Source organism: Colletotrichum orchidophilum, assembly GCF_001831195.1.
Source record: "Colletotrichum orchidophilum strain IMI 309357 chromosome Unknown Scaffold_33.1, whole genome shotgun sequence".
Lineage (NCBI taxonomy): Eukaryota > Fungi > Ascomycota > Sordariomycetes > Glomerellales > Glomerellaceae > Colletotrichum > Colletotrichum orchidophilum.
In genome coordinates, this window is record NW_019172989.1 from 125604 (window position 1) to 141232 (window position 15629).

At 52.2% G+C, this 15629-nt stretch overlaps 4 protein-coding genes across 4 annotated transcripts; 2 read left to right on the plus strand and 2 right to left on the minus strand.

Annotated features, from left to right (window-relative positions):
- Window positions 1–16: 16 nt before the first annotated feature.
- CORC01_04900 (uncharacterized protein) lies at window positions 17–1709 on the plus strand (the record flags this gene model as incomplete). The annotated part of the gene is made up of 4 exons (XM_022616547.1): window positions 17–93; window positions 142–377; window positions 450–1621; window positions 1683–1709. 4 exons carry the CDS (start codon window positions 17–19, stop codon window positions 1707–1709), a joined length of 1512 nt encoding a protein of 503 aa, XP_022476909.1.
- A 260-nt stretch (window positions 1710–1969) lies between these two features.
- Window positions 1970–9627, minus strand: CORC01_04901 (uncharacterized protein; the record flags this gene model as incomplete). The annotated part of the gene is made up of 2 exons (XM_022616548.1): window positions 1970–2092; window positions 2179–9627. The coding sequence occupies 2 exons, from the start codon at window positions 9625–9627 to the stop codon at window positions 1970–1972; spliced, it is 7572 nt and encodes a 2523-aa protein (XP_022476910.1).
- CORC01_04902 (uncharacterized protein) lies at window positions 4814–5725 on the plus strand (the record flags this gene model as incomplete). The annotated part of the gene is made up of 2 exons (XM_022616549.1): window positions 4814–5461; window positions 5528–5725. 2 exons carry the CDS (start codon window positions 4814–4816, stop codon window positions 5723–5725), a joined length of 846 nt encoding a protein of 281 aa, XP_022476911.1.
- A 1604-nt stretch (window positions 9628–11231) lies between the features above and the next one.
- Window positions 11232–15469, minus strand: CORC01_04903 (HET domain-containing protein; the record flags this gene model as incomplete). Its single annotated transcript, XM_022616550.1, has 2 exons — window positions 11232–14215; window positions 14560–15469. The coding sequence occupies 2 exons, from the start codon at window positions 15467–15469 to the stop codon at window positions 11232–11234; spliced, it is 3894 nt and encodes a 1297-aa protein (XP_022476912.1).
- Between the last annotated feature and the right edge of the window lie 160 nt (window positions 15470–15629).

Genomic DNA, 15629 nt, shown 5'->3' on the forward strand with positions numbered 1-15629 from the left:
CGAAGAGGTGCTCGCAATGCTTGCCGGTGATGACTCAGGCGCAGGAACTGAGCTTGCTGCATCGGGTGTCGTACTGGACAACGAAGAAGTAGAGTAAGTAGAAGATGAGGATGAGGTCGGGCTTGGGTTAGGAGTTGTGAGGTCAGCGGTCGAGCTGGTGGAAGATGCTGCTGAGGTCGAGGATGATAACTCTGAACTAGAAATCAAGCTTGTCGGATCGATCAACGGGCTCGAAGATAGCGGTAGCCCGGTTGAAATTGACGCTGAAGACAATGATGCACTAGATGTGACCTCAGCTGGACTTGCAGGACTGGACTCGGATGTCGAGCTTCTATCTGAACTCGACGAGGGAGCGGAAGACGTGGCATCAATCGTTGGTGATTCTGTCGATGTCGAAACTAGTGTTGCGGGTTCAGATGTGACAGAAGAAAACTGAAAGTCGCTCGTAGATGTGCTAGCGGATGAAGAACTTGATGTCGTGATTGTGATCTCTTCAGAGCTTGCCAGCGAGCTCACATATGTTGAATCAATTCCCAAAGTGCTGGTTAGAGATGACGAAGAGGATTCAGTGGAGCTAGCAAGAGAAGTAGCAGTCAAGCTTGGAGAGGATCGGGAAACGCTTTCGGAGGTGCTCGAGCTACTCTCAGTCAAAGTACTCTGCGAGATTGGAAGTTGGCTGGCAGGGTCAATTGTCGGGCTCGGCGAAGAAGGAGTAGCGCTGGAAACGTCTGAAGAAGTCGATGCGATACTTGAAGTCGAACTGGAGGAAATTGAAGTAGCTACAATCAGGCTGATTGAGGAAACAGACGAAGTTTCCAAGGTGTCCGAGGCTGTCGAGGAATCCGCCATCAAAGTCGACAACGAACTTGACGATTCAAGTATGTCTGTGGAGCTGGAGTTTTGCCCAATAGATGTGATCGATGACGTGGAAAACAAGGTATTCGGGTCAGGCGTGGCGCTTGAAGACGAAGAGCCGGCCACAAAGCTCTCAGCTGTAGTGGTTGAGACCCCGAGAGTCACACTGCTTGAGGAGGGGGTTGGCTGCTCTGAAGTCGTGGTCGAGATTAGATTCGACGTGTCTGAACTACTTGAACTAGAGGCGCTGAGTTCATCGCTAGTCGAAGTGCTGCTCGAGGAAAATGGTGTACCAAGGTTGGCCTCATTGCTTGAGGTCGAGGTTGTAGAGCTTTCACTGCTAGAGGAACTTGAAGAATCGACGACTGATGAGGGAGTGATGCTAGCGGTAGATAGCAATGTGTCGGACACAAATGTCGAGCTTGATGAAGACGACGCTTCCGATGTTTGGCTTGATTCGAGAGACGGGAAACTAGTCTCTGGGCTTGTCGTTATTGAGTTGGTAGATGTTGGCAGAAATGTGTCAATCTCAGCAGTAATTCGGGTGCTGGAGAAAGAGGATGAGTCTTCCGAAGAACTGGATGTAGGCGGAGTGCTAAAGTCTGAAGTTGGGATGCTCGATACTGAAGAACCTTCACTTGAGGAGTTACCGATTGATGATGGAAGTAACGTGCCTGTTTCAAGAGTTGTCGACGTAATTGAAGAGAGGGACGAGAAATCGACCGAGGAGCTGGCCGATGCCCCATCCACACGATCGCTTGTCGAAGTGACAGCAAGGCCTGTGGTACCATCGGCGCTGGAGGAAACAAGATCTGGAATTGACGTAGTTGCTTGGAGGTCAATACTCGTTGTAGAGCTCGAGTTAGGTGACGAAATCGAAGTGGAAAGAGTAGCCTCACTGGCTGAAGTGGTTGAAATGCTGTTATCTACAACTGATGAGGAGCCGCTCGATGGAGGTAGTCTCGTATCGAGCTCAGTAGTTTCCGCAGAGCTCGTAGGCAGTAGAGCCGATGACGTGAATAATATTGACGTGGATTCATTGATCAACGTGCTCGAAGTAGCTGGTTCTTCGCTCGCTGAAGGGCTGGCTGACGATATCTGTTGGGTACCTGAGTCAGCTGTAGACGAAGTCAATGAAGCTGAGGAGTCCGTAAAATCGATCGATGGTGATGATGTAATCCCGGAAGGTAGCCCGCTCGACGTTGTCCGCTCCTCTGTCGTCGATCCAAAGGTTGAACTTGGCAGTAATGTGTCAGGGTCGGCCGTGAAAGTGGCACTTGAAGATGTCGGTGATTCAGTGGGTGCCTCCGAGGATGAAGGTACGGTAGATAAAGTTGAGCTACTTGACGGGGTCGAAGAGAAGTTAACGTCGGAGGAAGTTGACGAAGTCGAGTTGACTTGAGGAGTGATCGAACTGAGGGGTTCTGTAGATGCAGTGGTAGATGCTCCGCTCGTGGACTCCTCGGACGTTGCCAAACTTGGCGGAGGATAAGCGTAGACAATGGTGCCAATTATTGTTCCACTGCCTGGGTAGGTCGCCACAGGGATGGCCTCTGTGATGACTGAAGTTCCTGAATACACAACTCGAGCCACCGCGTAGCGAGCTGCAAATATGACAGTCCCCTTGGCTATTCCAGACGGTGCAACTGTGCTAATGGCAGACGGAACGATGTAAGAGTCGCCTTCAGTGTAAATTGACGTTGAAGTGGTGTAGAATGATGCTGGAAATGCCAAAATAACAGTGCCTGGGGACCCATTCGTTGGCTGGATAGTGCTCAACGGGAGAGGCCCAGACAGCGAAGAAGGGCCGGTGTAAATGAGTTGCGACGTGACGTATGAAGCAGCATCCACAGATGCTGTCGTGATTGAAACTGGTGAAGTCTCAGAAGAGATGGGTGTAGCTGTTGCCAGGCCGCTGCTTGTCGGGAGCAAAGAGCTAGAGGTGACTGTATCGGCATCAGTCAGCGAGAGTGATGATGCAGCATCTGCGAGCGAGCTACTGGGCGTGCTCGGTGGATCACCAGTGGAGGTCGTGGCTTCTGAAGAAGTACTGGTTGCTTCGGAGAAAAGACTTGTGGGAGTTGTCGGAGGTATGTCGGTGCTTGAGATCAAACTGGTGATATCCGCAACCGAGCTGCTGGGCTCTGAGGTTGTCCCACCTGCTGTGATGGAGATGCCAGACAAAGAGCTCGCATCGGTGGTGGGTATGAGAGAGGCATATGATGTCGATACTGTCTCGATATCGCTGGTGCTGCTACTCTGATCTGACTCACTAGTGATGCTGGTGGTTGAGATGCTGCGGCTGATATCGTTGCTCGTTGTCTCTGAGGTGGTGACTATCGGCGTTGTGAGGGACTCGATGGCCAAGCTCGAAGCAATGGTGGATGTGGAAGAGGTAAGTTCCGTTGTGGTAGTATCCATAGAGGTGGCACTACTAGCTTCGGATTCGATACTAATTGAAGTGCTGACGCTGGTCTCGGAACTGAGAACATCGGATAAAGTACTACTACTCCTGGGGTCGGCAATGTTTGACGTAGCTGCAATATCACTCGAAGAGCTCGAACCACTTGTGGTCAGTAGGGAAGCGAAGGCCGCCCCTGTTGTTCCAGTGTCAGTGGCGCTGCCGCTTTCAACTCCGCTACTTGATGTTGCGCCACTGGTTGCTTCAAACCCCGTGGTAGCTTCGAGCATGCCAGTACTGTCTGTGCTGCTGCTCGAACTTGTCATGCTAGCGTCAGCTGTTGACGGCGAAGTTGCGGCCTCGATTGACGAAGACTCAGTGGTACTGCTGAAAGCAGGAAGAGGAGTAGTGGACGATGCTGTTGAACTAGACAACGCTGTGAAGTCGCTCGACTGCTGACTACTTATTTCAGGCGCCTGCGACGAACTGCTTATCTCCGTCGAGAAAGGGCTCCTCTGGCTTGTGGTGGTATCTGGCACAGTCGAAAGGGTCGTTCGGCTCGAGGAGATGGAGCTTTCAGCCGTTAAGGTCGGAGAAGTTGAATCGCTTATCGAGATTGGAGACGTGCTCAGAAACGCCGGATCGGGGCTGACACCGGTCGAGAGGCTGGCGTCGGTTAATGCTGCGATAGAACTTGATGGTCCTAGGCTCGAACTGGAACCAATTGAAGAAGCTGAGATGATTGTAGAAGAACTCAGCTCACCGATCGTCGAGCTGACACCTTCGGACGTGGTTGATGGGGCTGTCGATGCAAGTTCGCTTGACGGTGACTGGGACTCGCTCGCTGTGCCAGATTCAGCTAAGACAGTAGGCGTGCTTGAGGTGGTAGACTCTGGGATATTGCTCGGTCCCAACAAGCTTTCAGAAGAAGTGGACGATGGGGTAGATTCCAGTTGAGAACTTGATGCGAACGAGGAGCTCGTTTCTAATGACGCATTACTGTCACTCGAACTCCTAGACTGTGATGTCGTACTAAGCTCAATAGAAATGGAAGACTCGCTCGAAGCAGTGGAATGGGTGGACGAGCTGGTACTAGACGTGGCAAAGATAGCCGGCCTTGCCAAAATGACGGTCCCCGGTACCGTGCCAGACTGGTAGATGGTGGTCAACGGTAGAGGCGAGACCAGAGTGCCTGTTCCTGTGTAGTCTACCTCAGACGTGACAAAAGGGTCAGGCGTTGCGTAGACAATGGTTCCAAGCACCAGTGAGTCCGAGCCACTGGGCAATACAATGCTCACTTGCTGAGGTCCAGTGATGATACCCGTACCAGAGTACGGAACAGCAACGGAAGAAAAGAGTTCTCTAGCCGCCCCAAAGACTACCGTCGGGGCCTCACTATTACTTGGATAAATGGTGGTGAGAGGAACCAATCCTGTGCCTGTGAAGGACTCAGTTCCAGTGAACACGACCACAGAGGTCACAACTGTTGCTGTCGGGGTTACTAAGCTAAGCCCGGATGTTGTGGTCGATCCGATAAGACCGCTAGAACCGACAGATATGCCTGGGTCGAGCGAGGAGGTGCTTGAATCAGAAGGGTTAGAAGATACTGGGTTCATACTCTGTGCCGATGAGTCGTTGGAAACAGCATTAGTCTCCGCAGTCGTCGAATCTGTCCCGGTAGACGTGGAAGTACCCGAGGATGACGAGATGAGAGTTGAAGAAGACTCTATGCTTTCGGAAAGGCTGCTAAGAATGTTGGGAAGCGCAGTAGAGGAGACCACCGAGTCAGATGGGGCAGGAACATCCGTGCTCGCCAAGTTGGATGAAGGTCCATTTTGGATTGAGAGCTCGGAGCTGGGTGATGTACTGGCTGTAGCGTCTGACGAAGTCGAACTCTGTGATCCTGATCCGCTTGAAGAAGAAAAAGAGGAAGCTGTGGTATCGCTTAAAATATCTAGAACAGAGGAGAGCGAAGTGCTTGGACTGGTGGATGGCGTGGAGGGTGTTCTTGCAGCGGTTGAAGAGACGGTCGATTCGACAGACACCTCGACGGTTGCTGAAAGAGAGAGGCCACCGCTGCTCGCTGAAAAGGCTGCGTCCGATGTAGATAATGAAGTTGCAGTGGAAAGTATTGAGCTTATCAGGTTCGGATCAGCTGTAATTGAAATCGATGTGCTCAGCAAGGACGGAGGGGGCGTGTTTGAGGTAAAGGTGCCAGACCCTTGACTTGATGGGTCTGAAGTCGAGACATCTAAGCTGATAATACTCAAGCTGATGGCTCCTGAGCTGGTACTTTGGGATGAAGATGCAGTTGGGGCAACTGAGCCCGAGAGAATGGGGCTGAATGACGAACTGCTCGACTCCGAGACGGAATTCGATGTTAGAGCGGCGTCTGTAACTGTCGTTGCCGTTGCCGTATTAGCGGTAGATGAAGCCGTCAAGCTACTCAGTGAGGTTGCTTGTGGCTGAGCTAGTACTGATGAAGACGACTCTATGGTCGAATCCAAAGACGTCAAAGTTGAGGATACTCGAGAAAGAATTGCGGATAACGCGGGAGAGCCCGCACCAGAATTGTTGGAGGATGAAATGGTTTCCGAACTAGAGGACCGGGTCGAGGAGATAGGTGACGAAATCTGTGAAGTCGGGTCCGCAACCAGCTCACTTGAAGTTTGATTCGTACCAGTAGATGTCCCCGGAACCGCGACTGGTGTTGATGACCTGGCAGTGCTACTCACAATTATCTGGGGGTCCGCGGAAATGAGTGTGTCAATCGAGTTTGTGCTTGACGGCAATTCCACGCTGAGTGATTCTTGACTGAAGCTCGTGACGGGCGTTGTGTTTACCGGCGATGGAACCCCAAAGACGATGGTGGCAGCCTCGGTCCCGGACGGAATGATTGTGAGAATTGCAATGGAAACGCTTCCAGAGTAGAAAGTCTGCACAGTCGTCAGAGGTCGAGGTCGTTGAATCACCACGGTCCCCGAAGTCGTTCTTAGCGTCAAAAACTCGCTTGGAACTCCAGTGCCTGTGTAGTCAACGAAGACCGTGGCAAGAGGGGTTGTCACCGCTGAATCTGGGGGTGTACCAAAGGGAGATTGGTTGGAAAAGCGCTCAGAAGAAGCTGTGGTGCTGATGCTTGAATCAGCAAGAACAGACGTACTGGCGATAGTTGAGAAAGCCGTGCCAGCAACATTACTGAAAGGAGACGCGCTCGTTGTCGGGCTTGACCCAGTTGCCAGCGAACTAGTTGAGCCAGAACCACCGACAGGGTTGCCAGTTGAGCCAATGGCCGATGACGGCTGTAACAGTATCACAGTCATAGGGCTGCCGAGGTCAGCAGATAGAGTCGTCAGCGGGATGGGCGAGGTGAACGAGTTGGTCCCAGTGTAGAAGATGTCTGAAATGACGAAGGAACTGAGCGCAGTATTGCCGAGTACCGTCGTCGAAGGAACAGAGCCAACGGAAGCACTAAAAGCGATGGAGCTTTCCGTCGCGGTCGACGTGAATACAGCTGCTGAGCTACTGGCTGGTTGAGGCCCAGAATTCGGATTGATAATGGTCTCTGCTTCTGCTCCTGCGGTAGAGGCCTCTGAGTTGGCGACTTGGTCTGGAACACCAAGCAACACCGTGGATGGTGATCCTGGACTAGCTTGTTGGGTAGTCAAGATCGTCGCTGATGAAATCCCGAGATCACTTGCTAGACGTACGGTTGAGGTGGTGAAAAGCGTCTGAGCTGGTAGTTGAGTGACAGAGAGTGGTGTAGGTGAGTTTCCCGGGGAAGCATTGCTTGCAAGAACTGGAGTTGGAACTGTGCCACTGCCCACTGCCTGTGTGGTGGATGAGTCTATCGCATTCGGGGCAGCCACTACGATCACACCAGGCTGGAAGTTGGAAGGAGGTATGATAGAAATCGTAGTAACGGTCGACAAGGGCACTTCTCCAGTCCATGGTACTGTGGAGGTGATGTAGGCGTTGGGTAAGGCCACGACGTATGTGCCAGGGATAGAATTCGCAATGTCAGGTGTAACAGTTGAGATGGTTGCTCGTGAGGCAACTAAAGAGCCAACGAGACTGACAATAGTCGAAGTAACGAATGAGGCTCGCGCCACGCTCGGGTTGTTCAACTGGGACACGGGTGTTGGCGACGGGTTTCCTGCAGCCGCTGAAGGAACAGCGAGAACCACTGTACCCCTGTTGGAACCGGAGGGCGGAACGCTGGTCAGGACAGATGTAGTCAATCCACCATACACCACCGTTGAGGTGACATAGTTGGGCTGAGTGCCATCAGAAACTCCGGCCGTGACAACGGCAGAACCAGGTGAGACTGATGTCGGTGGGTCAGCGACAATGATGACGCCCGGTGCTACACCATTCGGAGGCAGTGTCGAAAGCGTAGTTCTCGTTGTCAGGATCCCTGTGCCACTAAAGTCAACAGTGGAAGTTATATAATCGTCAGGCACTCCAATGACGACAACTGGTTGCGAAGTCCCCTGGCCGGGGATCAGCGTCAGTGTTGTTGCGGCCCCCTCTTCTAAGGAACCGGAAAGGCGAACAAAGGAGGTTGAGAACTGTCTACCAAAAGACGTGGGGTCCGCGACGAAAATTGTGCCAGGGCTGTCTCCAGAGGGAGCCACGACGGCAACTGTTGTCCGAGATGGCAAAGGAATCGAACCTGTCCAAGGAACTGTCGAAGTAACGAAAATGGCCGGTCTTCCGATGATTATAGTTCCAGGGAGCCCGTCCGTTGGTTCCACGATCGAGACGGTTGTAGGTGCCGAGCCAGCTGCCGTCCCAAGCAAAATGACCTCTGATGTGACGAACGACGGCCCAAGGTCTCTGGCTGCCGATGGAGCATAGACAAAGACGGTTCCAGGAATGGTTCCCACGGGATCAACGCCCGTCGGCAAGTCTGCACCTTCAGTGAAGTCTATGGTTGAGGTGACAAAAGATCCCCTTGCAGAAGTAATGAACGAGTCTGAACCAGTCGCAGCCGGGGAAATGATACGCGGCAAACCAATAATCACCGTGCCATCTATGACCGCCAAAGTAGATGGTGTATTTGGAGCGTCTGAAGCAGGGGTATATGTGACAATCGACGTGACGTATCGGGTTGGCATTACTTGAGATGCAGACGTCAAAGTAGGATCATTGACATCAGCGTAAGGATCTCCGGGCTGTCCAATGATCACAATTCCAGGGGATGTACCCGTAGGCTGAATCACAGACAGCGTCTCCTGAGTCGATCCGGTAAAGGGGACGAAACTGGCCAGGAATGTGGCTGATGGACTTCCGACGACAACGGTCCCGAGTTGAGATCCGCTCGGCGGGATTATCGAAATTGTGATCGGGGCCGTGAGGACTTCTTTGCCCGTGAATGGCACAGTCTGGGTGATGAAAGAAGATGGAGGCAGTCCAACTACGACAGTTCCTGGTACGGTGCCATCAAAGGGCCTGTTGAGTATCGTCGTCGCTCCTGTAATCGAACTTGTGCCCTCATATGGAACAATCGAGGTCACCTGAGGTGGCGGAACCCCGGTCGGAGGAACCCCAATCACGACGGTCCCTCGACCGCTCCTATTCGTAGGCTGGATGACTGACACTACAGTTGGACCAGAAAGGGCGGCTGTTCCAGTGTATGCAACGGTAGAAACATCGTAGGATACGTCCGGCACAGTCGTGGTAGCGACGGCAACGACGTAGGTGCCAGGCACAAATCCAGACTCAGCAATAGTCGAAATAGTCGTCCGAGCTGCGCCTAGGGGGTCGGTTCCGGCGTAAGCGAGGGTGCTCGTGTTGTATAATCTTGGGTCAGGGACCGCGACGACTACAGTCCCCCGGGAGGCTATAGAAGCCCCAGGCGTGGGGTTGGCGACAAGGATGGTTTGCGGTGCCGTGATGGGGTTCGTCGTTAGGAAGCTCGTGGAGTTAATGAAGCTCGGAAGCGATACAGGGCTTACTGTTGCCGTACCAGTTCGAGAAACTGTCGTATACGAGGGCGGATCCTCCACTACGAGCGTCCCTGACCCATCAAGTCCCAAAATCGCCCGTGTCGTCGGCCCGGCCAAGATATCTGTGCCCGTGTAAACTCCATTGCTGATAGTCACATACCCTGAATAGTTGCCCCCGCCGAGGTTGCTCTCTAGGAATCGCGCAGCTGCGGATGTAGTGGCTGAGAGTGTGGGCAGAGCCTCACAGTTGGATGTGTATGACGTAGAAACGGCTATGTAGGCGACGTAACTGACAACATATTCCAGAGAGTAACATACACACGCGTCTACCTGATCGTTGTTAAGGGCATCGAGGCATGTTTGTGCCAAACTCCTGCCCCCTAGCAGCAGCAGCGGCAAGAGGAGCTTCCATAAGCCCGGCATTTTCGGCATATTTGATCAAGGACTGCGAGTTCTGTACAGCCAGGCTCGGTCCTGGATGAGCGCAAGACACAAAAAAGTTCCAAGAGCCCTCATAGGAGCGTTTCTCAGGGACCCAAGTAAGACGATTCTCCATTAAGAACAGAAAGAAATAGACATGGCGGCAAAGATCACCACTTGAAAAACGATCATCGAAAAAACCATTCTCCCTGTGTTCAAAGAACTCTGGACAAACTTCGATCATCTCGACCACATCAACACGTTCATTCTCTATCGCCAAGACTTTGCCATCTGATGTTCCGGTTGCAGACGGGTCCCAAGCAGCCGTTTCCATAGCAAAGGAGAACAATAGGGTGTTGTCAAGCTATTGAGAGACTATTCGAAGTGACAGGAATGAACGTGCAATGTTATCTTAAAGGACTAGATCAAACTGTCTCGCCATGATCGGCTGTAGGAAGTACTTCGTTGGGCGAGTCGACTGGTTTAGTGTCCAGAGAAGATGGAAGGTCTTGACGTTCGATGGCCTACTAAATCTCTATGCGGATGCTTTGTAGTAGGAAATGAAAATAGTAGATCAGATTCCAGTGCGGGCGTAGCACAGGCTACCGAGATGTCCGGTCGAGGCGGTGGAAAATACATTGCCGGTTGCGATCGAGGTGCTTGAAGAGGGGCGATAATTTTCAAGCAAGACTTCCGCGGATAATTCTGATGACTCGTACATTTGGATGTCTCGAGATCGGATGTCAAGCACCAGACTGTCGGGATATCACAGCCATTCTCGCCGAACGCCCCAAACGGTGAGGCTTATGGGGTGTTTTTTTTAATCCCTCTTCCCAATTCAAGAGGTCAACCAGTAATTTGAGGAATGCACTGTCTCCAAGGGGGATCTTGTGAATTACATATTACACTCGCATAAGCAAGGTACCTAATGAAAGGATTGAATGATAATTATGCGAGCTTCCCCGGGCCGTGATCAAGCATGCGATCCAATCTCGCCGGTCCGACAAGCCACCCGTCAAGTAGGTCTTGTCTCACATGAGGTTATTCAACGTCATTAGCATTTATTTCCACAGACCATTGCTCTAGGTTATCTGCTTGTCTCAGAGCCACAACGAGCTAGGTCGGACTCTGAAATATTGCCGTCTCGTGTTACCTAACATACCTAGGAAGTCCAAAACCAAAGAGTGATTCATTTCTCAATGGCGTGAGCGAGTTGAAGCTAAAATTGTACGCCCGCGGAGGGCCTCTCCTCGATCAACATCAGGATCAATCCACACGCTAATCTTCGTCCTCAAATCAAGTTGCCTTAGGCCCAGTCCCTACATGAAAATATCACATCTTGAACTGACGAAAGAGTACCCAGGTCATCAGCCTTCGCACGCGTGCTTTATAAATTGCCCAACTATAAACTCATCTTAAGCGAAGAGGTTAGGTAGAAATGCGGTTATGCAGCGGCCCCCACGACCCATTGAATTCCGTCCTCCTTCTCCCAAGTGCCATTGGAACTTGTCTAGCCTTCCTATAAGCTTATTCGCCAATACCGAGGCCACCAACACTAGCGTTGGTACCGGCGACCCCGCGACGGCCCATGCTTGGTCCAGACCAGATCAATCCACATACCAGTCTTGGTCCTCCGGATAGGTCTCACACCTCATACCTCCGCCAAAATAAGCCACCTTGCGCACATATTGCGTGAACAGCTCGACTGCAGCCTCAAAAGTGGCAAAAGCTTTCCCAGACAACACCTCGAAATACAAAGCTTCCCTCAAGGCGCTGGACTCTCCTACAAGTCTCTCGGCTGTTTGCCAGAACAGCTCAGCAATGAGACCGGCATTCTCCCAGACAGTGCTAACGATATCCTCCCCTCCTCCTTGCTGTCTCGCTCTAGCCCCCAAAGCATGATTCAGTTTCTCAACACAGCTGCTAGCTGCCTCGGCAATGACACAGGCGCCGCCGCTCAGTGGTACAATCTTCACCGGAAACGCGCTTCTGGCCTGTAAGGGCTCCGGGTTCAGACTCAGGACCTCGAGAGCACTCAGGTCTGAAGGCGGTGTGACAATGGAAACGAGTAGACCTGGCCCGGTGATGTTAACATTTTGGTAAACCAGCGCTGTAGAGTCACCCCTGAAGAGCTGCAGCAGATTTCTCTTTTGACCAAGATTTGAGCGTGATTCTGCTTGAACCGACCCGGATTGTTGGGCGTCATCTTCGTCCCCGTGGACTCTAACAGCAAACCACCTGTCGTCATCCGCTTGTAGCTTTATCATGAAGACCGAAGGTGGTGTATTCTCCTGCTCCGGTTGTGACGTCTTATCGAACTTTTCGTCTTTCATTGATACCTTGGGTAACATCCTCCCAATGATATCAGGAGCGGCAATCAGACTTGTGAGTCGCGCCCCGGGAAGCCTCACATGCAAACCCTTGTCGGTGATTTCAGTCGGATACGCACTGGAATGAGAAACATAGAGACTGCCGTGCTTTGCGTACTGGACAAGGGTGCCGGGGGCCCAGCGAAATCCCGGTTCCTGGACACGCGGGACGCACGAGAAAATGAGGTCGGATGGCAAACTGCCTCCGAGTGCCTGGAGCCTCCGCCACAATTCACACATGCCCTCCTCGGGAGTTTCTCCCTGACCAATCAGCGGCACGACCCCTCTTGTGCTGTTGATGCGGAGATTGAGCAGCGTGGCCAGGCAAATTACTTCGTCGGACGCGACCGTGACGTTGCGGTACTTTAGAGCGACAGTAAGCATGTTCATGAAGAAGTCAAACCCCTTTAGGTTGTGCTTCATCGGCTTGCCGTCATCGTCGTCCCCAAACTGCCACATGTGAGTGCTAAGGTCGCGGAACTCTGCCATGAAGCGGTATGCTAATAAGGCCTCTTGAGGTGGTGCTTGCTTCAGGAGGATGATGATTGACTCGAGTGTGAGGATGCCATCGGCGAAAGAGAGGCAGAGACGGTCGCCGATACCTCGAGCCCTGGAGGCTCCTGCTAAAACGGCTTCTTGCAAGGTCCACATCCTGCGCATGTAGGGAGACAGATAAACCTGCGCGGCGACGTCCATCACCCCTTTGGCAGGTTCCCGTACAATATCGCCGAGTTCCATAGCTTCGAGCACCGCGCTTCTCACCATGACAACGTAGGCATTCGAGTAGATTTCACGCATCATGGAAAGGCAGAGATTCTTCCCGTATCCCGGAGTCGCCGGACAACACATGGTATCAATCCAAATGTTGAGCTGGCGTATTTTTGGCTTCGTATGGATCACGATACCGGTGCCGCTCCTGGGATCATCTTCTTCCTTCTCCTCCACAGCTTGATAGGCCATCATGGCCCAGTGTTGCACGTAAGCCAGCTGGCAAAAGGGTAAGGCGTTGGCCGCCGGATTGCCCATACCCTCTGACCATACATGAGAAAGCGCGACGAAGTGATTGTCGGGATCTTTCTGGGACTCCTCGTCGATGCTGCAGGAAGTCAGACCGATCCCCAAGCTGCCGTCCTCAAGCCTTCCAATGCAAAAGCAAGGAACATTGCCCTTTTGATATATCTTGATGAGATCTTCCTCATCGAATGTAACCATTCCGGGACAGTCACAAGCTTCACTCATGTGCTTGGGCTCTGCCGGTATTCTGAGGCCGCAGCCATACTGGTCGCATTCTTTGTGCAAGTCCACCACGGTCGGATCCGCCTTGAACTTGCTAAGGTAGTAGAAGGCGGCAATAGTGTCAAAGCTGTCGCTAATCTTGGCAATATCACCAGGGCACCATCCAGCCTTGATCATTGCAAGCTTAACTTCTCCCGTGGACAAATCCAGCAGAGGGGCGACCTTGGAAAACCAGGGGCGTTTGGCCGACTTTGGGAAGTGCTGTATACTCTTGTTCATTTCTACATGAGCGGTCTCATCAGCCTTCACTCCAATATCTGGACGGTGCCGGCGGCCCCTGAGCTCCGCTTGGCATATCAGGGTGTGTAACTCACTGTCCACTGGTCCGTGGATAAGGGCAGTCTGGACCGCAGAATCCAGTGTCTCACCCAAGCTGGCCAGGCACAAAGTTTCTTCGGCAAAGGCCGTCGGGAAGCCTGGGAACCTCAACTCGATCTCGTCAAAGGCCGTAAACGCTTGATTCAAGCATTCATTGAGATGCTTTTCCTGCTCATCGCCGGGTCGAATAGAGGCGAGCGCACCACTTGCTCGCAACGATGCCAGGTCCTCATGCAACGTCCGAGTCGACAGGGTAATGGTGTTGAGTTTTCCTTGATCATCGTAACTCCAAGACGTGTAATTCTGCCATTGGTACAAATTTCCCAGAAACTCTTGGATCAAAGAGTAGAACAACCAGCCTTGGTAGTAGTCGATGACCTGCATGTGCGATATTCCGGCTGTGAACCGTCCTTGCAGGGCATCAGCTTGTGTGGGAACATGTGGATACTGCGCATCGAGAACGCCGCCATGCTGCATCGGATAGTCGAGGAAAGATCCAGGTTCGTGAAACTGTTTGGTGCCCAACTGGATGGCCGGATGCCCGCGTATTGGGTCGCGCGGAATCGGAAGATGCTCCATGGTGAGACCCAGACTCAATGTTGGATTGTCTCAATGGTCTCCCCAAGTAGAACGCTGACGATATTTGGAGTGAAAATATTCCATAGAAAATCGGAGGCAAACCAATGAGCATGCGTTCCCCGTGATAATTTGCCCTCTGGTGTGAGGGGGTCATTAGGCAGCTACACTGCTTATTGCTGACATTGGTGCTAACGCTCATGCAGTTAGATTCTCAGAGCAAACGTGACAATGGCAGGGTTGAGGCACGATTTCCGCGATGCCACAGCTCGCCTAGATTACATCAATGTGGCTCTGGAAATTTCCAATTACTAAAGTGAAGCCAGAGTAAAAGTACACTTGAGCCCCGAGTGATCGCTACAAGGAATTGTCTTACCTTCACCAGGCAAGAGTATCTGCATTGGATGCAAGACGTTAATGTGAATTGGCCTCAATCCCACCATTGCGACCTTGTCCAGCCGGTTCGGAGGGAACGGTGCGGTCCCGTCGACTCCCCATGTGTACCCATGCTCCTCGCCTTTCAACTCTTTCCAAGCGTCGAGGAGGCCATTCTCTTCTACCAAACCTGCATCAGTATCAGGAGAGACGGGATTGAAGTCTCCCGCTACCAACCCGTGACCGGCATCGTGCAAAAGCGACCCGATGAGTTTGAGTTGAGTTTGGCGGCATGATGCCCCGCTAGGTAGAGAGTCTAGATGCACATTCACAAGCTGTAGTCGCTCGTATGCGCCTGTTGGAGTGCTTGGTCGCCGTGATGGTATGAAAACCTCGCTGCACAACGCATCCCGTCTCCAAATTGATCGATATTTGATGCGCGAAATCCGTCCGAGACCAACGAGGGCTGCCCTACCGACGTGGCCAAATTTAGCCTTTGAGAGAAGAGTCATGGTGGCGAAAGATGTCAGAGGAGTGCCAATCCAGTTTCTTGTGTTTCTTTCGCTAGAAAACCATCCATCGCGAACCTTGTCGTTGGTCAATAAAGCATTCAGCATCGATCTCGATACTTCCTGAAGGAAGATGATATCTGGTGAGGGTGCGTGGTTGATGAGATGCTCGAGAATTGTGATGATGCGGCGGGCAGGTTCGGGGGAAATGGCCCTCACATTCCACGTGGCGAGAACCAAGCGAGGACTAGCCTCAATATCCATAGGAATGGTCGTTGGAGGATCGTTCACATCATGATTCGCGACTATCTTCCAAGAGTCGGCCGTTTGCTCGTAGTGGTGCCAGGACTGTGCGATTGGCGCCTGCTCCTTTGCGTCTTTGCCAGTGGGAAGCGGTGACATGATGTTGCTATCATGTTATTGTTGCTGTTGCAAAACCGATCTTATTAGCGAGACAAGAAGCGAGGTGAGATTTGTCGAGGGACATTGAAGTTGAGTGAAGAGTTCCTTAAGTAGTCATCGGCAGCCTCGTTTGCAGGTGCGATCCGGGTTTGTTGGAAAG